This window comes from Gracilinanus agilis, chromosome 4, assembly GCF_016433145.1.
Source record: "Gracilinanus agilis isolate LMUSP501 chromosome 4, AgileGrace, whole genome shotgun sequence".
NCBI classification, from domain to species: Eukaryota; Metazoa; Chordata; class Mammalia; order Didelphimorphia; family Didelphidae; genus Gracilinanus; species Gracilinanus agilis.
Window position 1 is genome coordinate 82,400,618 of NC_058133.1, and position 21,856 is coordinate 82,422,473.

Here is a 21,856-nt window from a genome sequence, read left to right on the forward strand (position 1 = left end):
CTGGAAACCCATTTGGACTACAAAAAAGAGCCAAGTTATTCCTTTACTTTTCTTGTTTCCTGAAAGGGCAAGTCCACTACTGTGTGATGCAAGTTAAAGAAAAGGAAGAGGGCCAAAATACAAGATTTCTCAATTTAACCTGGAGTAGGTGCCATATAATAAGTTCTGTATTAAAGCCTATTTTTGATTCTTATCTTTGCTGTATCTATTTTCTTAAGTGCTATCATTATTATGGCTGAAAAAGAAAACTCTACAGTAAATAGTAGTGGCCAACATATTCCTTCTTTAGCATTTCAAGTTAATCTTAAAAAAAAAACCTTACCTTCCATCTTAGAATCAATATTGTATATTGGTTCCAAGGTAGAAGAATGATAAAGGCTAGGCAATGGGAATTAAGTGAGTTGTTCAGAGTCACACAGCTAGGATGTGTCTGAGGTTAAGTTTAAACCCCAAATCTCCCATTTCTATGGTTGGCTTTCAATCCACTGAGCCACCTATCTACCCCCTAAAACAGTCTTTCTCCCAGGGGGGCACTTCTTTGACTTTTGAAAATCAACATTATACAAAAGAAAATGAAATAACAAAAAATGAACTGGCCTCAAGGAGCAAATTTAAGAACACAGGTTAAATTGTGCCCTTTTGGACCCAGCCATCAAAGAATGGATTACAGAAAATAGGAATTTGTAGCAAATAAACATTCACTCTGAAATCTGACGGTAAAAATTCCAATGTGTATTTCCTACTTTGACTTTTCTTTCTTCTCTCCCATTGTTCTTCCCTGCCTTCAAATTTTATAATGGACATAATTATTAGTAAAGGAAGATAATTTATAGGTGAGTATATATAATTAGAATGTATGCTAAAAAATGTTTCATTACTCGTGATCCCAAATGAAAAGTGTTTGGAGATTGTTGGTCTAAAGCAGAGAAATGTTCAAATTCACATGATCCCAACACTTCTGAGTGTAGCCTGACATGATTGGGAAATAGTTAACAACAACAAGAAAATAAAATCCAGTAGAACACATGCTATATCAATATATGTTTTTCCAAGTTCATCTGCCACCTGCTGGGATCCTTATGTATGGTTTAGGGCCCCATTTTCTATTTGAGTGTGATATCACTACTCTCAGACACTCTGCAGAATTACTTTCTTCTTTGAAACCACTTCTATATTTCATTAGTAGTTGAATGGGCAGGTGTAACCACTTGAATACCTAATGGTATATGGGGCATAGGATTTATTGTGGAGTCTTTAGGAACGCAAGATTTCACTCCGAATTTAGAATTGAGCCAGATTCAATCTGGAGAGCAAATGTGGCAAAGATTTTAGGAGGCAAATGAACACTTTCAAGCTCATTCCACTCATTTGTAAAATGAAGGGGTTGGACTAGATGATCTCATAGGTCTCTTTCTAAGTCTTTCTACCCTATAATTCTGTGAATTATTGGGGAACCATTTAGCTCATTGAACTTTTCAGTCTAAAATAAATGGTACTATTCAGGCATTCCTACAACTATGTGACACCTGAGGATGTAATTTAGCTGATTCCTTTGATCATCAAAATGGTAATTAATTCAGTCTGTTAATGTTTCATGAGAATACTTCTCACATTAAAACTTTACAGTGTTTTTTTCTCCAAAGTACACAACCAATGATGGGCTCATAAGCATATGGTAATTTATAAGTGATCTACTTTTATTCATGTGTTAGTAATATCTATATTTTCTAATAAAATGGGTTGCATCTGTTCTCAATTTGATTTTTCTTATAAGCAGATTTGAAAAAGTTACTTTGGCTTCTTGACAGAAGTCTGTGCTATGTCTATTCCAACAAGTAATATTATGATACATAGTAATCCTTTTGTGAAAGCCTTGTAAATGTTGATGAATTGGGCACTGTAATAAGAGGAAATCAAAAGCTACTTGTATTCTGCTCAGTTTGACCAAACTCATCTCATGAAAATACCACCATTTTAGGAAAGCTTTACTTCATAAGAGTAGGCTAGAAGAATTATTTAAATGGCTAGCAAATCTCATTTATGTGAATTGAAGATGGTCATAGGATCATAGACTTAGGGCTACAAAAGACCATAGGTCAATTTTGGATAACCTTCTCTCATATTATGGGGGAGGAAGGCAAGGGATAAAGAATTCTGGCAACTAGAAAGAATGTTTTAAAGGGCAAGAAAGAGAAGGGAAGATTAGAAGAGAAGATATCAGTAATATCTAGCTCAGCCTCATTTTACAGATCAGAATGCTAAAACATCAGAGAACCTTAAGTTATATTTCTAGTCATCTAGGCAGTATGTTGCAGAGAAGGTCCCAGATTCCCTCTTCTTTTTTACTAAACCCTGCTACTTCTACAAAGAGACACAACTGATCTTAAGCAATTCATTCTGCAGTGTCTTGAATGATCTACAGTTCTTTGTGGCACAGATAATAAAGCCACTGCAAATTAGAATGAGAAGAAAAACACATTTGTGCCTTCCCAATAAAGAATTAACTTTTCTGATGTTTATTCCCTAAGAGTTATCTTTAAAAAATTAAAAGGAGACCTAAATTGGGGAGTCATTGTTCAGGGCATATTAAATCTTGTTTTTCATTGAAATATTATCTTGCCATAAGAAAAGATGAATAGCTTAATTTTAGAAAAACATGGAAAGACCTATATGAAATTATGAAAAGGGAAGTGAACAGAACCAAGAGAATATTATATAAGAGGATAGAAATATTGTTTGAAGAATGACTTATTTATATCCACCTCCAGAAGAAAAAAAATGGATAAATAGAAACAAGCAAGAAATAGTTTTATATAAACATATATCTTTTTGTTAAATGATGCCTTCGCTAGTGCTGGGAGGAGATAGAGAGATTGGGAGATGCCTGGGATTTCATTCCTAGGCTTGATGCCATCTAGATATGAATGATATCTTCTCTTCTAATCTTCCCTTCTCTTTCTTGCCCTTTAAAACATTCTTTCCGGTTGCCGGAATTCCTTCTCCCTTGCCTCCTTTCCCCTCAATATCAGAGACTTATCCAAAATTGATCAAATGCTTTTTCAAGCTTGTAAATTCTGTGCCCTTAAAAGTTTTACAGATAATACCACTAAAATGGCATTTGTAACACAGAAAATGAAAGTTAACCCTTTGATTAATAAAATGTTTAAAAGAATACCAAATCATAACTAGGGTTCTGGTTTCTGAAACTACACAGATAGATTTGATGAAAAGACAAATCTATTTCTTTGCCTTCATTCATTATTTGATCCACCTAGCCCAATATAAAGAAAATAAGCATCTGCTTCATCAGAAGATTTTATTTACATCAGTTTTCTTATTTGTCCAGAATTCCATGATGCTTGAAAAGCTATATTCAAAAGTTTTATTTTTAAATGTTTTTATGCCAAAATATTGGCAGTTTATTTTTGCCTTTACCAACTTATACTTTTATGCTACATATTCACACATAGAGATAGTATATATATATATATTCAATATAAAAACTTATATACCATATAAGTATATTCCTTATACTAGAGGATTATTGCAATGACCTTCTAACTGATCTCCATTTCTCTAATGTTTCTCCCCTCTGGTCTATTTTTCCTACTGCTTCCAGATTATTATATTCTAGAAATATGATTTTTATCATGAAACTTATATATCTAGAAATGTTTGATAATTCTCCACTTCATGCTATCATATAAACTCCAAGTTCAGCATTCAAGGCCCACGTATTTCCAAAGTACCTGTCCTAACATCTTGCTACTCTGCTATTCTACCTTTCCCTTCAACCTATCTTCAATTTACTATTTTCCACCGACCCTAAATTGGGTCCCATTCTGTTTTTTATTGCCCACCAGCAGTATACATGCCTTCCCCCTTCTCTCCAACACATGATTTATACTCATACTTCAAGATCCCAATAAAATACTTTTTGGTCTATTTTAGCATCCTACAAACCAAACAATTTAAAAAGATTGCACCATTTATTTGTCACAATCATAATCATCAAAGCTAACGAAATTTGTCAAGCATATAATGCAAATAAAATGTGTAAGAGACATTGTGGCAGGTGCTACTGATAAAAAAAAATAAAATATAACTTCATAATGAGACAATTCTTGCCCTTGAGAAACTGATATATATGTTGAAAAAACAAACTATCAACTATGTATGTTAATATTGCTAAATGCAAAATTATATGTGTATAATTTGTTATAGGAAATATCAAGGGGCCAGGATATACATGTATGTATGCATGTATGTACATACACATGTAGCATGCATGTAGAAAAAGGGGAGAGAAAGACAAAATGTATACATTGACTCTTTCCTATATATGGAGTCAATATACACATTCACACACATATACATGTGTATATATATATATGTATGTATATAATATGTATATTTAGTTATAGAATTTTTCCTGTTGGAAGTCTAATTAATCTCCTCTCAAAGATCATCAGCTATGCCTCTTAAGTGTATTTGGGAAAAGGCCTTGTCCTGTGACCCTTTTTCCTTTCTCACTATAGTTGCTTACTTGTTGACCCAACCAGCTCTCATGAGGTTCACGTTGTCATATCAATGTGGCTGACTCCCAGATCTATATATCTAGTCTCCACCTCCCTCTTGACATTCAGCCCAACATCTCCCACTGCCTGATGAACATTTCTACCTGAATATTCCATGACTTCCATCTCAAACTCAACATGCCTAAAGTGGAACACATCAACTCTCCCCTCCCAAAGTTATCCCCTTTGCATTTTCCCATTTCTGCCAAAGGCACATCATCGCATCTCTTATTTGTCCCCTTCTTGCCACTCAGAGGTACTCCTGGTTCAGGCTCTCATAACCTCTCACCCAGACTATTACAATAGGCTAGTTGGTTACCCTGTGTGTATTGAACTTCTACCTTATTTCTAATTTATTTTCCACATGGCAGCCAAATTGAAATTTCTAAAGTACAAGTCCCATCATGGTACTCTCCTGCTCAAGAAACTTCAGTGACTTTCTGTTGTCTGTAGGATAAAATGCAAATTCTTATGTTTGTCCTTTAAAGCCCTTGAAAATCTTGCTCCAGCTTATCTTTTCTGGGATGCTTACATATTATTTTCCCTCACACACTCAATCTTCTAGCCAAACTGGCTCTTTGCTATTTTCTATGCACAGCATTCCATCTTCCACCCGCATACCTGGAATGTTCCCTCATTACCTTTATTGGAGCCCCTATCTCCCATGAAGACTCAGCTCAAATGACAACTGACAAGGAGACCTTTCCTGATTCCTGAGTGTTCATCTATCAACATTGTTCATGTATTTTGTATACATTTTGTATTTATTTGTATATATATTGAATCTCCTAGTAAATCCTAAACTCATTGAGGATAAGACCTAACACAATAACTGGTTCATAGAAGATATTCAATAAATGCTTATTGTATTGAAATAGATTACTTCTTATATAACTACAAGATTGTAAATTCTTCAGGGCATACTTTCCTTGTCTTATAAATATTTGCATTTCTAATAGCATTAACATACTGCCTTGACTATAGTAGATACTCTAATAGACACTTTTTGACTAAAGGAAGAAACTAATCAAATTAGTATAAGGAAATCACGTTTTCTGTGTGTGCATGGGTTAACTCATCAAGTTAATTGTAACCTCTTTGATGGGAGAGAATATATTGATCCCTTCAAGACCAGTCTTATAGGAGGATTCACTACAGGATTCTCTTTGAACTTTTGGCTTTAAAAAAAATCTGACTAGAAAATATGTCAGATCAATACTAACAAATGTAAAATGTAAGTGAAAATCATCTGTGTTTTGAAGAATGATAAATATGCATACGAACATTATAAATACACACATATATACATACATATGTGTGTATATAATCCTCTATCTGGTAAGAAGGGGTGGAAAAACTTTAAGAAAAAGAATGATACAAGAAAATTTGTTTGTACAACCAAAACATGACTGTTGAGGAACTGTAAACCCCGTAGGTTTCTTTGTTAAAAGAATTTGGCCTTAATTAACCTCTATTAACAGAACACTTATCTTGGCTGTGTCTAAACAAGACAAATTGTTTGGTCCCAAAGTTTGTTTTTGTTTTGTTTTTGTTTTGTTTTTTTTTCCTCCTGCCTAAAGCTAGGGAGAGTGTTAAATCTAAGGAAAGCTGGGAATGGGACCAATTAACACCAAGTGCAGAAGTATTTGCCCCACAAACCATAAACAAAGACATACCTACTTTAAGAAAAGTTTTCAAAAACTTTTAAAAATTTAATGCTTATTTCAGTAAAGTCATGATTATATTGATTGAACAGTTTCATTGATTCATTTAGCAAACATTTATTAAGTACCAACTATTTAGAAGGCTTTGTGCTAGATGCTAAGAGTACAAAGATATATAACATAGGCTCTGGTTTCAAGGTAAGGTCTCATCTGTTTTTTATTACCTCACCAAGAGCCAAGCACTATGTATTGTAAATAGTAGGGGCTTAATAAGTGTCTGTCTGTCTGTCTGTCTGTCTCTCTCTCTCTATCTATCTATCTATCCATCTATTATCTATCTATTTATCCATCTCTCTCTTGCTTTCTCTCTCAGTCTTTCTATCTATTTGTCTGTCTATCTATCTACGTAATAGATAGACAGATAGATAGATAAATAGATAGATAGATGATAGATAGATAGATAGATAGATAGATAGATAGATAGATAGATAGATAGAAGGGAGGACAATTAAGAAATTTTGGTGCCCTTTCTTTTTGTTTGAGGGATATGTTTGAGGGATAAAGAAAGAGCTAAGAAGACTCATACGATAATTGATTATAGATGACAAAATAATAGATCAGCTAGAACCTACTTTCAAGTTAAGTATTGCCTCCATACAGTAAAATATAAGAGCACTAAAGATAAGAATTGTTTTATTTTTTTTTCATTTCTCCAGTTCCTAGACTTAGTTGTATAGACACTTAATAAATATTCATCAGATTAGATTAGATTCATATCAATTGTCCTGTATCTTGATACAATGTAAACAACATATAATAGCAGATGTTTGCAATGAAAATAGGAACCAAAGAAATATGTGTTGTAGAGCTATATAGATCTAGAATTGTATTTTTTCAAATTTTAACCTTAACACATTACAATATCAATGTAATTGGACATTGATAGGAGTTTAAAAGTTGAAATTCTTTATAAATAGGATGTATGTATATGTAAGTATTTAATACATATTTATATACATAAATATCTGTATATTCAACCAAACTATGATTTCATTAGAACGGGGATACTCCTAGTCTAGAAAATCCCAAATCACAACTCCTCTGTAAATATATCTATACCAAGGAATATACATGTAATCATATTGACATTTTAATCTTTTATCACTTGAAGGAACTGAAAAATTTTGTTTTACTGGTAAGGAGATTATGATCCAAGAATACATTCCTAAAAATGTTGTAATCTAAGGAGTTTTTCATTTATAACATTTTAATTTCTTTATCACTGCTATTTACTAATTTTGTCATGTTCATGACTGTGACTACTATAACTCAGAAATAAGCAATGAATTCCATTTTAAACTGAAAGTAGGCTTGATAATCCACTCATATGACCTGATCTCCTAAATAGAATCTGAAGGGAAATACCACCTCAAATGAGAGAACCGATGGAAAAGAAATGGCCAGTTTTTAACAAAATGGTCTATTGAAATCTTTATTCTTATAATTTCTCTTGGGAAAGAACTATTGCAAAAGAAGTGGAATTTCTGAATTCCATTATTTGTTATTCCCCTCTTCCTTATATCTTTTAAAAATCTGATTTCAAGTATATGACCTCAAGAAAATGCCAGAAATTTGAGCAAGTGTCAAACTAGCAATTCATTTGGGATCTGTTATATTTACCAGGTATATATATTTTAACTGTTGGTTAAATATTGCTGAAATCAATGTTGCCCCATAAAAAAGAAGTGCCAAAATCTCAGGACTGACCAAAACTTGCTATTGCAGCTGAAAATAACTTTTTGTATAAATCACTAATACCTTCTGGTATCACTAATGTTTTTCTTTTTTCTTTTTTTCTTGAATAGGTGTTAAAATGGGTAGAAGAGGCAGTTCAAGCTTCAAAAGTTCATCTCCTCTCTACAGATCATTTAGAAAAGGCTGCAAATATTTGGCAAATCCCTTTTGATCCCAGCCTGAAAGAAGTTACTGTGTCTCTGAGTGGTCCTTCTCCGCTTATTGAAATCCGTAATCCATTAGGTAAGTTTTCTAAATATCTCCATATCACTTCATTAAAAAAAAATGGACAGAAAGTGCTCTGTTTGTTCCTTTGCACCAAACCATGTTCTGTAGCTGAACCACAACTGAACAAACCACAGAACAGATGGCGAAGCCATTTTTAAAAATCTGTTTTTTTTAAACCCATAAATACTGCCAGATTTCAGTGGGAGCCTGAAAGCTGAAATTCCTTATAAATAAATGTATGTATGTTTATGCACTTATATAATACATATTTACACCTATAAATATCTATCTTTTGGCTCAGACTTATGATTTCATTCCTATGGGGATTCTCTCATTGTAGAAAATCCCAAATTGCAGCTCCTCTGTAAATTAAAAGTCTTAGAAGATTATATGGGGCCCTGAGTGATTAGGGTGTTAGTTCAGAGGCATTTCTGTAAGGTGTACAGAGGCCAGACTTGATTGAACCAAATTATTCAGTGGAAAGAATACTAGATGTGGATTTAGAGGTCCTCAGGTTTAAATCTTAGCTCTGCTGCTCATTGTTAAGGTGGTCGATGAGGAAGGGCTGTGCACTGCTTCTACTAACAGTGAAACCATGGTACTCCATCCTCAACAGACCTCGCTTTTTCAGTTCTGGCTGCCACAATTTGAGGACACTGATAATCTGAAGAGTGTCTAGAGGAAGTCAAGCCGAATCATGAAGCACCTTGTGCCAATGCCATATAAAGTTTGGATGAAAGAAATAGTTTTTTTTTTTAGCCTGGAGAAAGGGAGGCTCCAGGGAAATGAAATAGTCATATTTAAGTACCTTAAATAGTCATATTTAAGTACATTAAATAGTCATATTTAAGTACTTTAAAGACTATTATGGAAGAAGGTGACAGGATTATTCTATGTGACCCCAAAAGGCAAAACCAGGAACAGTGGATGGAAGTCTGCAGAGGTTTGATGTCAGGAAAAACTTGGTAAAAATTCGTGCAGAGTGGGCTACTTCAAGATATAAGATGTTCTCCCTTCTAGGTGGTCTCAAGAGTCTGGAGGACCACTCATCTAGTATGTTATACTGAAGATTTCTTTTTGTATACGCAGCTTGGCAGTAGTATAGCTTTACACATATACATACATGTATGTGACAATTACATAGATGTGTATTGTATTGTATTGTATACAAATACATAGATATGAATGCATGTATATGCTTACATATGAACTCCTTATGACCACAAAATATTTAGGAAAGATTATACCAAACCCAAATTGGAGAAAAAGTTTGATCATGATTTGTCTGACTAGTTGAACCCATAATTGAGAAGCAACAATTTCAATTGATGATAGAATAAAAATAAACCTTTTATCATTTTGGTAGGAAAAGTCACAAATGCCTTTCAAAAATTTAAATAGAGGTAATTCTATTATTTTTCTACAAATTTCCTTATTAAATTTATATTTTTACTTTAAAGGTCACAGGCAAAAGGCAAATTGCCTACATGCTACCTTTAGAAATGTTCAATTTATTCATTTCCCACTTTCAAGATTATTTTGACACTCTGACTTAATCTACTCTAATTGTTAATCTTATAATAAAAGTTACATGAAAAACACTAAATAAAGATTCCTCAACCTGCTAACTATAGTTTTTAAGTTTGGCTTATGTCTTTGAGCAACTGCTTTTGATATTAGCCATCCTTATTTTGGGGAGATTAAATCTAAAGTTACACAGTTTGATATAAGAAGGTCTTTTGATAAAAGTTTACATTTGAAGGCTGTATTATGCATGTAGGTGTATATGTATGTATGTTTGTATGCACACATCTATTTTAAGCTTCGATTAAGTTTCTTTCTGCAACATTGAATGTCTTCAAAATCCCTTCATTCATGATTTTCATTTGGAAGTTTAACAAACATTCTTCACTTGGGGAGAGAAATTTTTATTGTAAAATGTGCTGAATGATGCCATGTTTGCCATGCCAGGCTTTGTAAATTAACTCATATAAGATAAAAATGTGTATACTTTGTAATTCCATTTGAGTGATTTTCAGACCAGTATAACCAAATGAGATTTTCTTTAATACATACCAAATGTGTATATATCACCCATTGTATTGTAAATTTATAGTAGTTGTCTTCTAAATACTGGCAATTAGGACACACTACAAGAATATGGTCTTAACATCTTAATTCAGAAAAGACTTTTGCTTACTTTTGGCAGTCAAACAAATTTATTTCTAATTGAGTATTGAGCTTATGTTGTACATTTCCTGCACACTTGCATTATTCAGGCAGTTCAGTTCTTAATGCAGTTCACTTTTTGTTGTATTTTTGTTACTTTAAAAACTATTGAGTCTTGAAAAGTACCTGATTTCCAATTTTTTTTAAATCAGAAAAAATATCTCAGAAGTTTCATGCCCAAGCTATCAAATTAAAGTTGAAGAAAACATCTGGAAATCCAAATGGTTTTATGGATATATTCATACCACCAGAGCATATGGCCTTCTAAAATCATATGTAACATTCCTCTTATAATTTTTTTTGGAAATGATCCATTAAGAAGTATATTGCCATTGACAAAAGAAGCCAATCCATGCATTGTTAAATTTACATTACATGAAAAATATTCAGGTTCTTCCCAAAATGGATTTATGCCAACTTGAAAATTAAGAGTTCTTTTTGTATGAGATTTCTACTTTTTAAAATTTTCAGTGTGCCAATAGAATAGAATAGCATGCATATATATATATATATATATATTATATGTGTGTGTGTGTGTGTGTGTGTGTGTGTGTAAACTGAGGTTAAAATTGTTCAGATTCATTGATGAACTTTATTATTCTGTGCAATTATTTTGGCATTTATTAGTTTCTGCAAATGCCAATATAGTTCTTTTCTCCACTGGAAATTCAGAGTGGAAAAATCACAAAAATGTAACTTCAAACTAGAGTAATTTACAAGGAGGGGGCAGCCAGTTCGCTCAGGGAATAGAGAGCCATGCATGGAGACAGGAGATCCTGGTTTCAACTCTGACTGTATACACTTCCAAGCTATGCAATCTCGGTCAAGTCACTTAACTCTAGTTGCCTAGCACTTCCCATTCTTCTATTTAGGAACCAATACTTAGTATCAATTCTAAGACAGAAGGTAAGAGTTCAGAAAAAAAAAGAAAATTACCAACCTCTATAGGACAAATATATTAGATATGTCAGATACACTCAGGTTCATAGGGACTAGGAATTATCTGATTACATTTTTATTAGAGTTTATAGAATTATTTTTTTCTAGGATAATATCCCTCTCCCATAACTCATGAACAAAGATTGTGTACTTTGGATATAAAATTGAGTAAAACTGATGATTTTCTCCAATTTATTCTTTAGTTGCTTCTGTATTGTATTTCCCAATAAAATATGAACTCCTCTAGAGCAAGAAATTTTTTTGTCTATATATTGCCAGTCCTTAGCACGGTGCCTTGCATGTGGCATAAATACTTAATAAATGCTTAGTAACTGGCTACTTACTTCCAGATGACTTCTGAGGGTTCTTGTACCAATTTTCTAAGTTAATGTCAGAGAATTATTTAACCTTGTTTACTCTAATTATCACTCAGATATTCAATTGCCCTTGTGGCCAGGAGACAGTCTTTTAATAATTATTTTGATAATCATAACTTAAGATACTTTTGGAAATATGGTCACTAACAAACAAAGGTTATTTATTTCTTTTGAGATATTAAAGTCAACAGGATAAAGGTGAATCTATTATTTTCATACCCTAATGGTATGTTATGGATACATAGAAAACATTCCTTGAATGGTGATTTCTTAATCATTTCCATTAATAAATGTATACTGCAGATGCCATGAACTTTTTTTTTTATCCAATAGACAGAAAGCCAGTGAATATTTAAACCTGCATATATAGCCCCTTGGCAAAAATATCACTAAGAGAGAATTGGGANAAAACCAGGAACAGTGGATGGAAGTCTGCAGAGGTTTGATGTCAGGAAAAACTTGGTAAAAATTCGTGCAGAGTGGGCTACTTCAAGATATAAGATGTTCTCCCTTCTAGGTGGTCTCAAGAGTCTGGAGGACCACTCATCTAGTATGTTATACTGAAGATTTCTTTTTGTATACGCAGCTTGGCAGTAGTATAGCTTTACACATATACATACATGTATGTGACAATTACATAGATGTGTATTGTATTGTATTGTATACAAATACATAGATATGAATGCATGTATATGCTTACATATGAACTCCTTATGACCACAAAATATTTAGGAAAGATTATACCAAACCCAAATTGGAGAAAAAGTTTGATCATGATTTGTCTGACTAGTTGAACCCATAATTGAGAAGCAACAATTTCAATTGATGATAGAATAAAAATAAACCTTTTATCATTTTGGTAGGAAAAGTCACAAATGCCTTTCAAAAATTTAAATAGAGGTAATTCTATTATTTTTCTACAAATTTCCTTATTAAATTTATATTTTTACTTTAAAGGTCACAGGCAAAAGGCAAATTGCCTACATGCTACCTTTAGAAATGTTCAATTTATTCATTTCCCACTTTCAAGATTATTTTGACACTCTGACTTAATCTACTCTAATTGTTAATCTTATAATAAAAGTTACATGAAAAACACTAAATAAAGATTCCTCAACCTGCTAACTATAGTTTTTAAGTTTGGCTTATGTCTTTGAGCAACTGCTTTTGATATTAGCCATCCTTATTTTGGGGAGATTAAATCTAAAGTTACACAGTTTGATATAAGAAGGTCTTTTGATAAAAGTTTACATTTGAAGGCTGTATTATGCATGTAGGTGTATATGTATGTATGTTTGTATGCACACATCTATTTTAAGCTTCGATTAAGTTTCTTTCTGCAACATTGAATGTCTTCAAAATCCCTTCATTCATGATTTTCATTTGGAAGTTTAACAAACATTCTTCACTTGGGGAGAGAAATTTTTATTGTAAAATGTGCTGAATGATGCCATGTTTGCCATGCCAGGCTTTGTAAATTAACTCATATAAGATAAAAATGTGTATACTTTGTAATTCCATTTGAGTGATTTTCAGACCAGTATAACCAAATGAGATTTTCTTTAATACATACCAAATGTGTATATATCACCCATTGTATTGTAAATTTATAGTAGTTGTCTTCTAAATACTGGCAATTAGGACACACTACAAGAATATGGTCTTAACATCTTAATTCAGAAAAGACTTTTGCTTACTTTTGGCAGTCAAACAAATTTATTTCTAATTGAGTATTGAGCTTATGTTGTACATTTCCTGCACACTTGCATTATTCAGGCAGTTCAGTTCTTAATGCAGTTCACTTTTTGTTGTATTTTTGTTACTTTAAAAACTATTGAGTCTTGAAAAGTACCTGATTTCCAATTTTTTTTAAATCAGAAAAAATATCTCAGAAGTTTCATGCCCAAGCTATCAAATTAAAGTTGAAGAAAACATCTGGAAATCCAAATGGTTTTATGGATATATTCATACCACCAGAGCATATGGCCTTCTAAAATCATATGTAACATTCCTCTTATAATTTTTTTTGGAAATGATCCATTAAGAAGTATATTGCCATTGACAAAAGAAGCCAATCCATGCATTGTTAAATTTACATTACATGAAAAATATTCAGGTTCTTCCCAAAATGGATTTATGCCAACTTGAAAATTAAGAGTTCTTTTTGTATGAGATTTCTACTTTTTAAAATTTTCAGTGTGCCAATAGAATAGAATAGCATGCATATATATATATATATATATATTATATGTGTGTGTGTGTGTGTGTGTGTGTGTGTGTAAACTGAGGTTAAAATTGTTCAGATTCATTGATGAACTTTATTATTCTGTGCAATTATTTTGGCATTTATTAGTTTCTGCAAATGCCAATATAGTTCTTTTCTCCACTGGAAATTCAGAGTGGAAAAATCACAAAAATGTAACTTCAAACTAGAGTAATTTACAAGGAGGGGGCAGCCAGTTCGCTCAGGGAATAGAGAGCCATGCATGGAGACAGGAGATCCTGGTTTCAACTCTGACTGTATACACTTCCAAGCTATGCAATCTCGGTCAAGTCACTTAACTCTAGTTGCCTAGCACTTCCCATTCTTCTATTTAGGAACCAATACTTAGTATCAATTCTAAGACAGAAGGTAAGAGTTCAGAAAAAAAAAGAAAATTACCAACCTCTATAGGACAAATATATTAGATATGTCAGATACACTCAGGTTCATAGGGACTAGGAATTATCTGATTACATTTTTATTAGAGTTTATAGAATTATTTTTTTCTAGGATAATATCCCTCTCCCATAACTCATGAACAAAGATTGTGTACTTTGGATATAAAATTGAGTAAAACTGATGATTTTCTCCAATTTATTCTTTAGTTGCTTCTGTATTGTATTTCCCAATAAAATATGAACTCCTCTAGAGCAAGAAATTTTTTTGTCTATATATTGCCAGTCCTTAGCACGGTGCCTTGCATGTGGCATAAATACTTAATAAATGCTTAGTAACTGGCTACTTACTTCCAGATGACTTCTGAGGGTTCTTGTACCAATTTTCTAAGTTAATGTCAGAGAATTATTTAACCTTGTTTACTCTAATTATCACTCAGATATTCAATTGCCCTTGTGGCCAGGAGACAGTCTTTTAATAATTATTTTGATAATCATAACTTAAGATACTTTTGGAAATATGGTCACTAACAAACAAAGGTTATTTATTTCTTTTGAGATATTAAAGTCAACAGGATAAAGGTGAATCTATTATTTTCATACCCTAATGGTATGTTATGGATACATAGAAAACATTCCTTGAATGGTGATTTCTTAATCATTTCCATTAATAAATGTATACTGCAGATGCCATGAACTTTTTTTTTTATCCAATAGACAGAAAGCCAGTGAATATTTAAACCTGCATATATAGCCCCTTGGCAAAAATATCACTAAGAGAGAATTGGGACTTGAAATCTGATCTTGCTCATGCATTTATTTGGTGATAAAGCAGTCAATATTAAAAGCTGAAAGAAATATTGTGCTCGTTACCTTTCTGTTTCTCTTGCAGGGAAGCTGATAAAAAAAGGATTTGGCTTAAATGAGCTATTAAATATCCACAACTCTGCCAAGGTAGTGAATGTGAAGGAGCCAGAGCCTGGCATGTGGACAATTAAGGTACTGTGATTCCACAGAGCACATATTATTGTTATTTTATTTCTATGGTAATGGTTTATAAAGTATATGTAATGGACCTCTTGTAATACAAATCTCTTGCAAACAAAAATAAGTTTATAAAAAGAAATCCATATAATATGTTTTAAAGACATTTGTAATACATGAATTATCTCATGTCAGGAGATAGTAACACAGTCACAAGGTTTATAATTTCCAGAGATAAAGTACTCCACTCATCATCCTGGTAAATTGTTCTTCTCTAAAAGTTAACATGTAAGAAAACTTGAGTTATATTTTGTAGTTGTCCTGTTACTTAGCACTGAATTGGTATACTGATTATAAAAATTACTAAAATGGAATATAACATAAAAATAAATTATTCTCCTGAAGATACTTCTGAGCTTGAAAGTCAGAAACTGGTAACCTAACCTAAAGTTGGATCTGTTACTTATTTTACTTTTTGCTCATATATATTTTAATTATTTCTCTATTCATTAATCTCTCACTCATGAAAATATGGTGAGAATATTTCCACTGAATAGGATTGTTGCATTGATGAAGCAAAGTGTGAATTGAAAGAAGGGAGGAAGGAGAAGGAGATGGGAGGAAGGGAAAAGGTAGGTAGGGTAGAAAGGTAGCCAGGGTAGCCTAAGTCCTCAGCTGAAGTGGGGAAATTGACCCAAGCCCTTTGGAGCTCAATAAATCAGGCTACAACTTTAGGGAAAGAATAGCTGGGTTTATTTAGGTTAGGAAAAGTTAGGTAAGGGAAAAGACCAGGAATTAGATCTCTGAGGGAACCAAGGCTCTCCTTGGTTCTCCAAAAAAGGCTCTTCTACCTACTGGTCAGGGAAAAAGGCGGGAAAACCAGCATCTCCTTTTCTCTTATACCTTCCTCAGACACTTCCCACAAAGGAAGTGGGAGGTGTCTGAGGAAGCAGAAGTAGAGAGTCCTGGGAGTTGTAGTCTCCCAAGACTTCAGAGCCAATCCAAACTACACATTCCCCCCTGTGATTCTTTGGGAGACCAACCTCCCCAATGGATCATAACAAATACATATATAACAAATGCATTTAAACAAAACAAAAGAATTTAGCAAAACAAATGAGTTCAAATTTTGCACATCCAGTTTTTCCCTCAGGCTCCCAGATCAACATGCAGTCCCTATGTGGTCTCCAGAGGCATCTCCATCTGGATTCCAGGAGGCAGTAAACTTCATTCACTAAAATAACCTAGACTTTTCATATGAAATAACAACACATTTCCCCTGAGGAGAATAGAAACATGAAAATCACATAAAGAAAACATGACTGAGGTATGAGGCATATGAATCACTGCCAATTAAAGTCATCAGAAAAATAGCACCAAAAAAAAAAAGCCAAATGACTATTGGATGAAAAATTCTAAAAATCCAATCCTAAATTTTATATAGAAAAAATTCTAAATAAGAAAAAAACACAAAATCAAAATTGGTCTTTGAATAATGCCCCATTAAAGTAATCCATTTCCAACATCATGCACTTACCCACTTAGCCGCCAGGACCACAGTCAATTGTCACAGCAAGAAAATTAGGAAAAAAGGACTAGGTTTTTATTCCTTCTCTGGTCTGATATTTTATTATTTCTTCTTTTCTCGTTGTTTCTTCTCAGGGATAGAATATGGATCTAGAACAGCCAGTTGTTAGGTACTTGACATAAATTTCACAAGACAGTGTGGTACAAGGAGTCCTACATCTTAACATATGTTAAGTGCCACAACCTCAAGTCTCACACTAGGTTCGAGTCCTTTTTTTATCAATGTAGAATCTCAGCAAGTCTCAGTAGTCCTAGTGAGATTGGTTTCTTCTTTTGACCTGTTGCTCTTTTGGCATCATTCAGGTAAGATGCGTGCTTCTTTGGCACTGTGTAGATGTCTGTGTTTCTTTGGCACTGTGTAGATGTCTGTGTTTCTTTGGCACTGTGTAGATGAAATCTGTGCTCCTTTGTGATCCCATTTCTTCAAGTCATACATATGTACAAAGTCCTATATTAGTTAAAGACCAATGGCAGTTTAAGTAGTCTAAGGCTTTTTGGCAGGCAGTTACAGTTAAAACTAATGGACATAGTAAACCTACACTAATCTAATAATCAAAAAATCTTTAAATTTAAATAGATGGCATGTGCTTAGGAAAAATCAAATTGTATATGCAATTATAAACAAATGTACTAAAAATTCAAAATATGTATATCTCCTATAATCAGTGAAAATCAAAAAATATATATATCTTACAATTTGTCTCACTTAAGGAGGGGCAGAATATAAGGGTTATTACCCAAGAATTTAGATAAATTTCCTCTTAACTTAGCCATGGTACACAGTGTGAGTTCAAATGTAGATAAAACAATGGAGGTATAGAAGCAATAATATATTGAAGAAAATACAAAAATTTTATAAAAAGCACAAAATCCAAATTAAGTCAAATGCAAATCAAGTCAATTTAATACAGGTTTTCTTTGAGGTAATATATGTACAAAGAAAAATACCAAATTATCAAAATTCAAGTACAGATTTATCAATAAGGTAGTCACAAATATATTCAATAGTCAGTTACAGGATGGTACAGTCAATTATTCAGTATCAAAAGAAGGTACTCATTTTACATGGCTACAATGAATCCTTGAGTCCTCCCCAATTTTAATAGCTGTTGGTATAGTCAATAGGACCTGGAATGGTTCATCATAAGCAGGTTCAGTCAACCCAGTACATTTGAAGTTCTTTATGTACATGCTATCACCTGGGTTTATATCATGAAACGAGTAGTTTAGGGGACCTGCCTGAACAGCAGCTCCAGAGTAGTGGGGTTCTCTCAATTTTGTTTGTAATTGTTTGATATATGTGACAATGACTGTATCCTCTCCTAACAATTATGTATAGACAGGGGTAAATGGTTGAACCTAAATAGGTGGATGTCCAAAAAGCATTTCAAATGGTAAGATATGCAAATCACCTCTGGGTCAGTTTCTGAGATAAAATAGGGACAGAAGGAGAATTTCAGGCCATTTTAGATGAGTCTCCATGCACAATTTGCCAATCATAGTTTTACGTTTTTATTCATCCTTTCCACTTGTCCAGAGCTCTGGGGATGATAATGTGTATGAAATTTAGGAGTTATCCCCAAACTTGAGTAAATTTGTGATAAGACCAAATCAGTAAAATGGTTACTCTATCAGATTCAGTACGTACTGGCAGTCCAAAACGAGGAATAATTTGTTTCAGAAGGACTTTGGCAACAAAAGCCACTGTGGCCTAAGTAGTAGGAAAGGCTTCAGGTCACCTTGTCAGCTGATCAACTATGACCAGACAAAATTTATACTGTCCAGTTTTTGGCATAGAGATAAAGTCAATTTGTAAATGCTCAAACAGTGTGTAAGCAAGAGGACACCCACCAAGGGCTTTGCCACAAAAAGCATGAAGATTAAAGGCCTGGCAGGTAGGGCAAGCTGTACATATTTTGGATGAATTTTAGTTATTCCAGGTGCTACCCATACTCTTTTAATAGAGTCTACAATGTCTTAGGTGCTGAAATGACCATGTTTATAGATGGAATGATAAATTTGGATATAGAAATTTCTAGGGAGCAGGAGCTTGCCATCTGATGATATCCATACTCCATTAATTTGTTTGGCTTTAGATTTCTTCTTCCATTGTCCCACTTCCTTGTCAGTATAGGAAAGGGATAGATCCAAATCATTAGTGATTATCAGTGCCAAAATCAGCTCAGGTCCTTCCAAGGCCACTAACTTCACTGCGGCATCAGCTCGGTCATTTCCCCTGGAGACAGGGTCAGTAACACTTATGTATGCAGAGCTATGAAAGACAGCTGTGGCTTTGGGTAGCTGGAGAGCAGAAAGAAGGTCAGTAATAAGGTATACATTGGCAATACATTTCCCAGCTGATGTTAGGAATCCCCTCTGAAGCTATAGCATGCCAACGGCTTGACATATGCCAAATGTGTACTGGGAATCCATGTAAATTGTGGCCCTCTTATCCTTTGCAACAAAACAGGCATATTTTAAAGTTGTGAGTTCTTCACAGAGTGGCAAATTCAGTAACTACCACAGCTCCTGTATAGCACATGCCATCCAAACTGCACAAAAGTAATTGATGTGAATAAACTGAAGAATCAAAGAGTCTATTTAAATTTAAGCTATTATGACAGCATCTATTATTATTGTTGTTATATCAGCTAGATAGCATAGTAGTTAATACTATAACATAGTCCACATAGTAAAGATTATATCGTGGAAAAATGTCTATTATCCATATTGGTACATGTGGTTCAATGTCCAGTACACTGGGTTAATCTTTTAGAACATAAATCTTTTACACATATTTCCAGAGAGCAAAGAGTTGGATCAATAACTGAGTAAGAGGAAGGGTAGATTCCACTGCATTTGGGAAATTGCTCAGTGCTTACAACGATTCCAAAGTATTTCTTCATGCAAAATTTAATCCTTTAAAAAATGAAACAAATACAACTATTCCATAATATGCAGTTGTAAGTCTTGTAATACCACAGTTTCCAAGATGAAAAGTTGAGTAAGACTGACTCAGAGCAAAATGTATGGTGAAGCATAGTGGATTCAAGTAGGATGATCTTGTAATCAAGCATCAGGGTACAGCTTCAGTGGAGGTTGTTTTATTATTATTAGGTCATCCATCTCATCTTTTTCGAAGGGGTTCAGAGAGAAATGATTGTAGCACTAATTTCCATCCTGTTATTGTACTTTTATATTTTATATTCTTCAGATGTTGGAAGCCATCAACAAGTAAGTATTATTAAGCACTCACCATATGATAGACATCATGCTAGGTCCTAGGAATACAAGTTCAAAGAATTAAACATCCCCTACTCACGATGACATTATTGTAGAGATGGAAAACATAACTGCTTTTTTGTAATAAAACTATTATATCTGATTATTATAATGATCATATTTGATAATTTGATAGACACACCTGGAGACCCTTGAAGGACAACCTGTTTCATTCTTGTTTCTATATTGGTGCCTAGAAGTATTGATGAAAATGATAAAATATTTCCAATATAATACAAAATTAAGTCGAATCTACCGACATTTATTAATTGCATACTATGTGCTAGGCACTGTGCTAAGCAAAGAGAAGCAATAAGATAGATAGTTCCTATCCTGAAAGAGCTTTTACTTTAATGAGGGAATATAACACATGAAAGAAAAATTAAAGAAAGGGGAGATAAGGGGGAAGACATCTCTGGGAGAGGGAAGAAGAAAAGTGGGATATTGGAGAAAGATGTTAATAACAGGTGAAGCAATGCTTAGAGAGGAATGAGAGAGAAATCATGGGTCCATAACTTTTGGGAAGAGAGGAGAAGTTATGGAATGTAGTATACTAACTTTCTTCAGGTTATTTGGACAAATGCTTTGTCTCGTGGGTAAGTTCTCTGTGTCAGTCATTGTGTCTGTTCTATGCCTTCCATATCACAGGCTGTCAGTAAACATGACCTGAAAAAAGAGCTGGTAGATAAATGCAGAAAAAGTTCTTAAATTAGCTTGAGAGTAGTCAAGGAAACGATGATGAAAGAAAATGATAAGGGCTACATTCAAATGGTTGAAGGTAAGTGTCACAGCTAAAATGACAGTAAATGAAGCATGTAGACAAAATAAAAATCTCTCAGTTCATATAAATACCTGCTTTTTCCATTTAACAACTGATAGGATCAGCTACAAAACAATAAGCATTATGCATTACTCACCTGTTTTTATTACATAAAATATAAAGGATATAACCAAACTCATGCCTTTCTGTGGTATGAATAGTATACAATGTACAGATATAAGAAAGAAATAGAGAGGTAAGTGGAAAAAGCACCAAATCCAGGGAAATTGGGAGGACCTACGTTCAAATCCGGTCTCACCTATTTCCTATCTGTTTTGCCTTGGAGAAGTCACTTAACCCCAAATATCTAGCCTTCACTGTTTTTCTGCTTTGGAATTAATACTTAGTATTGAGTCAAAAACTGAATGTAAGGATAGGAAGAAAGGGAGAAAGAAGAAAAGGAAGGAAGGAAGGAAGGAAGGAAGGAAGGAAGGAAGGAAGGAAGGAAGGAAGGAAGGAAGGAAGGAAGGAAGAAGTGAAAAAAGGAATGAGTGAAAGAAAGGGGACAATGAAAGAAAAACAGAATGAATGAAAGAAAATGGAATAGAAAAATCAAAAAAGAAAAGGGAAGAAAAATCATTCAAAACCTTTAACCAAAGCAAGGATGTTAAATTAAAAGTCAGGTTTAAAAAGATGATTGGGTAATCCTAAAATTCTGAAGGACAAAAGGAACCTAGAAAGTACCTAAACTGATCCCAGAGATCAGGAGAAAAGAGC

At 33.5% G+C, this 21,856-nt stretch overlaps 1 protein-coding gene across 1 annotated transcript in view; it reads left to right on the forward strand.

The window, feature by feature from the left end:
• Positions 1–21,856, forward strand: part of HMCN1 (hemicentin 1) — a 526,219-nt gene that overhangs the window by 170,240 nt on the left and 334,123 nt on the right. The window contains exons 5-6 of the mRNA XM_044672125.1: positions 8,107–8,278; positions 15,359–15,465. Coding sequence (XP_044528060.1) covers positions 8,107–8,278; positions 15,359–15,465 — 279 coding nt within the window. The remainder of the gene's footprint in view (positions 1–8,106; positions 8,279–15,358; positions 15,466–21,856) is intronic.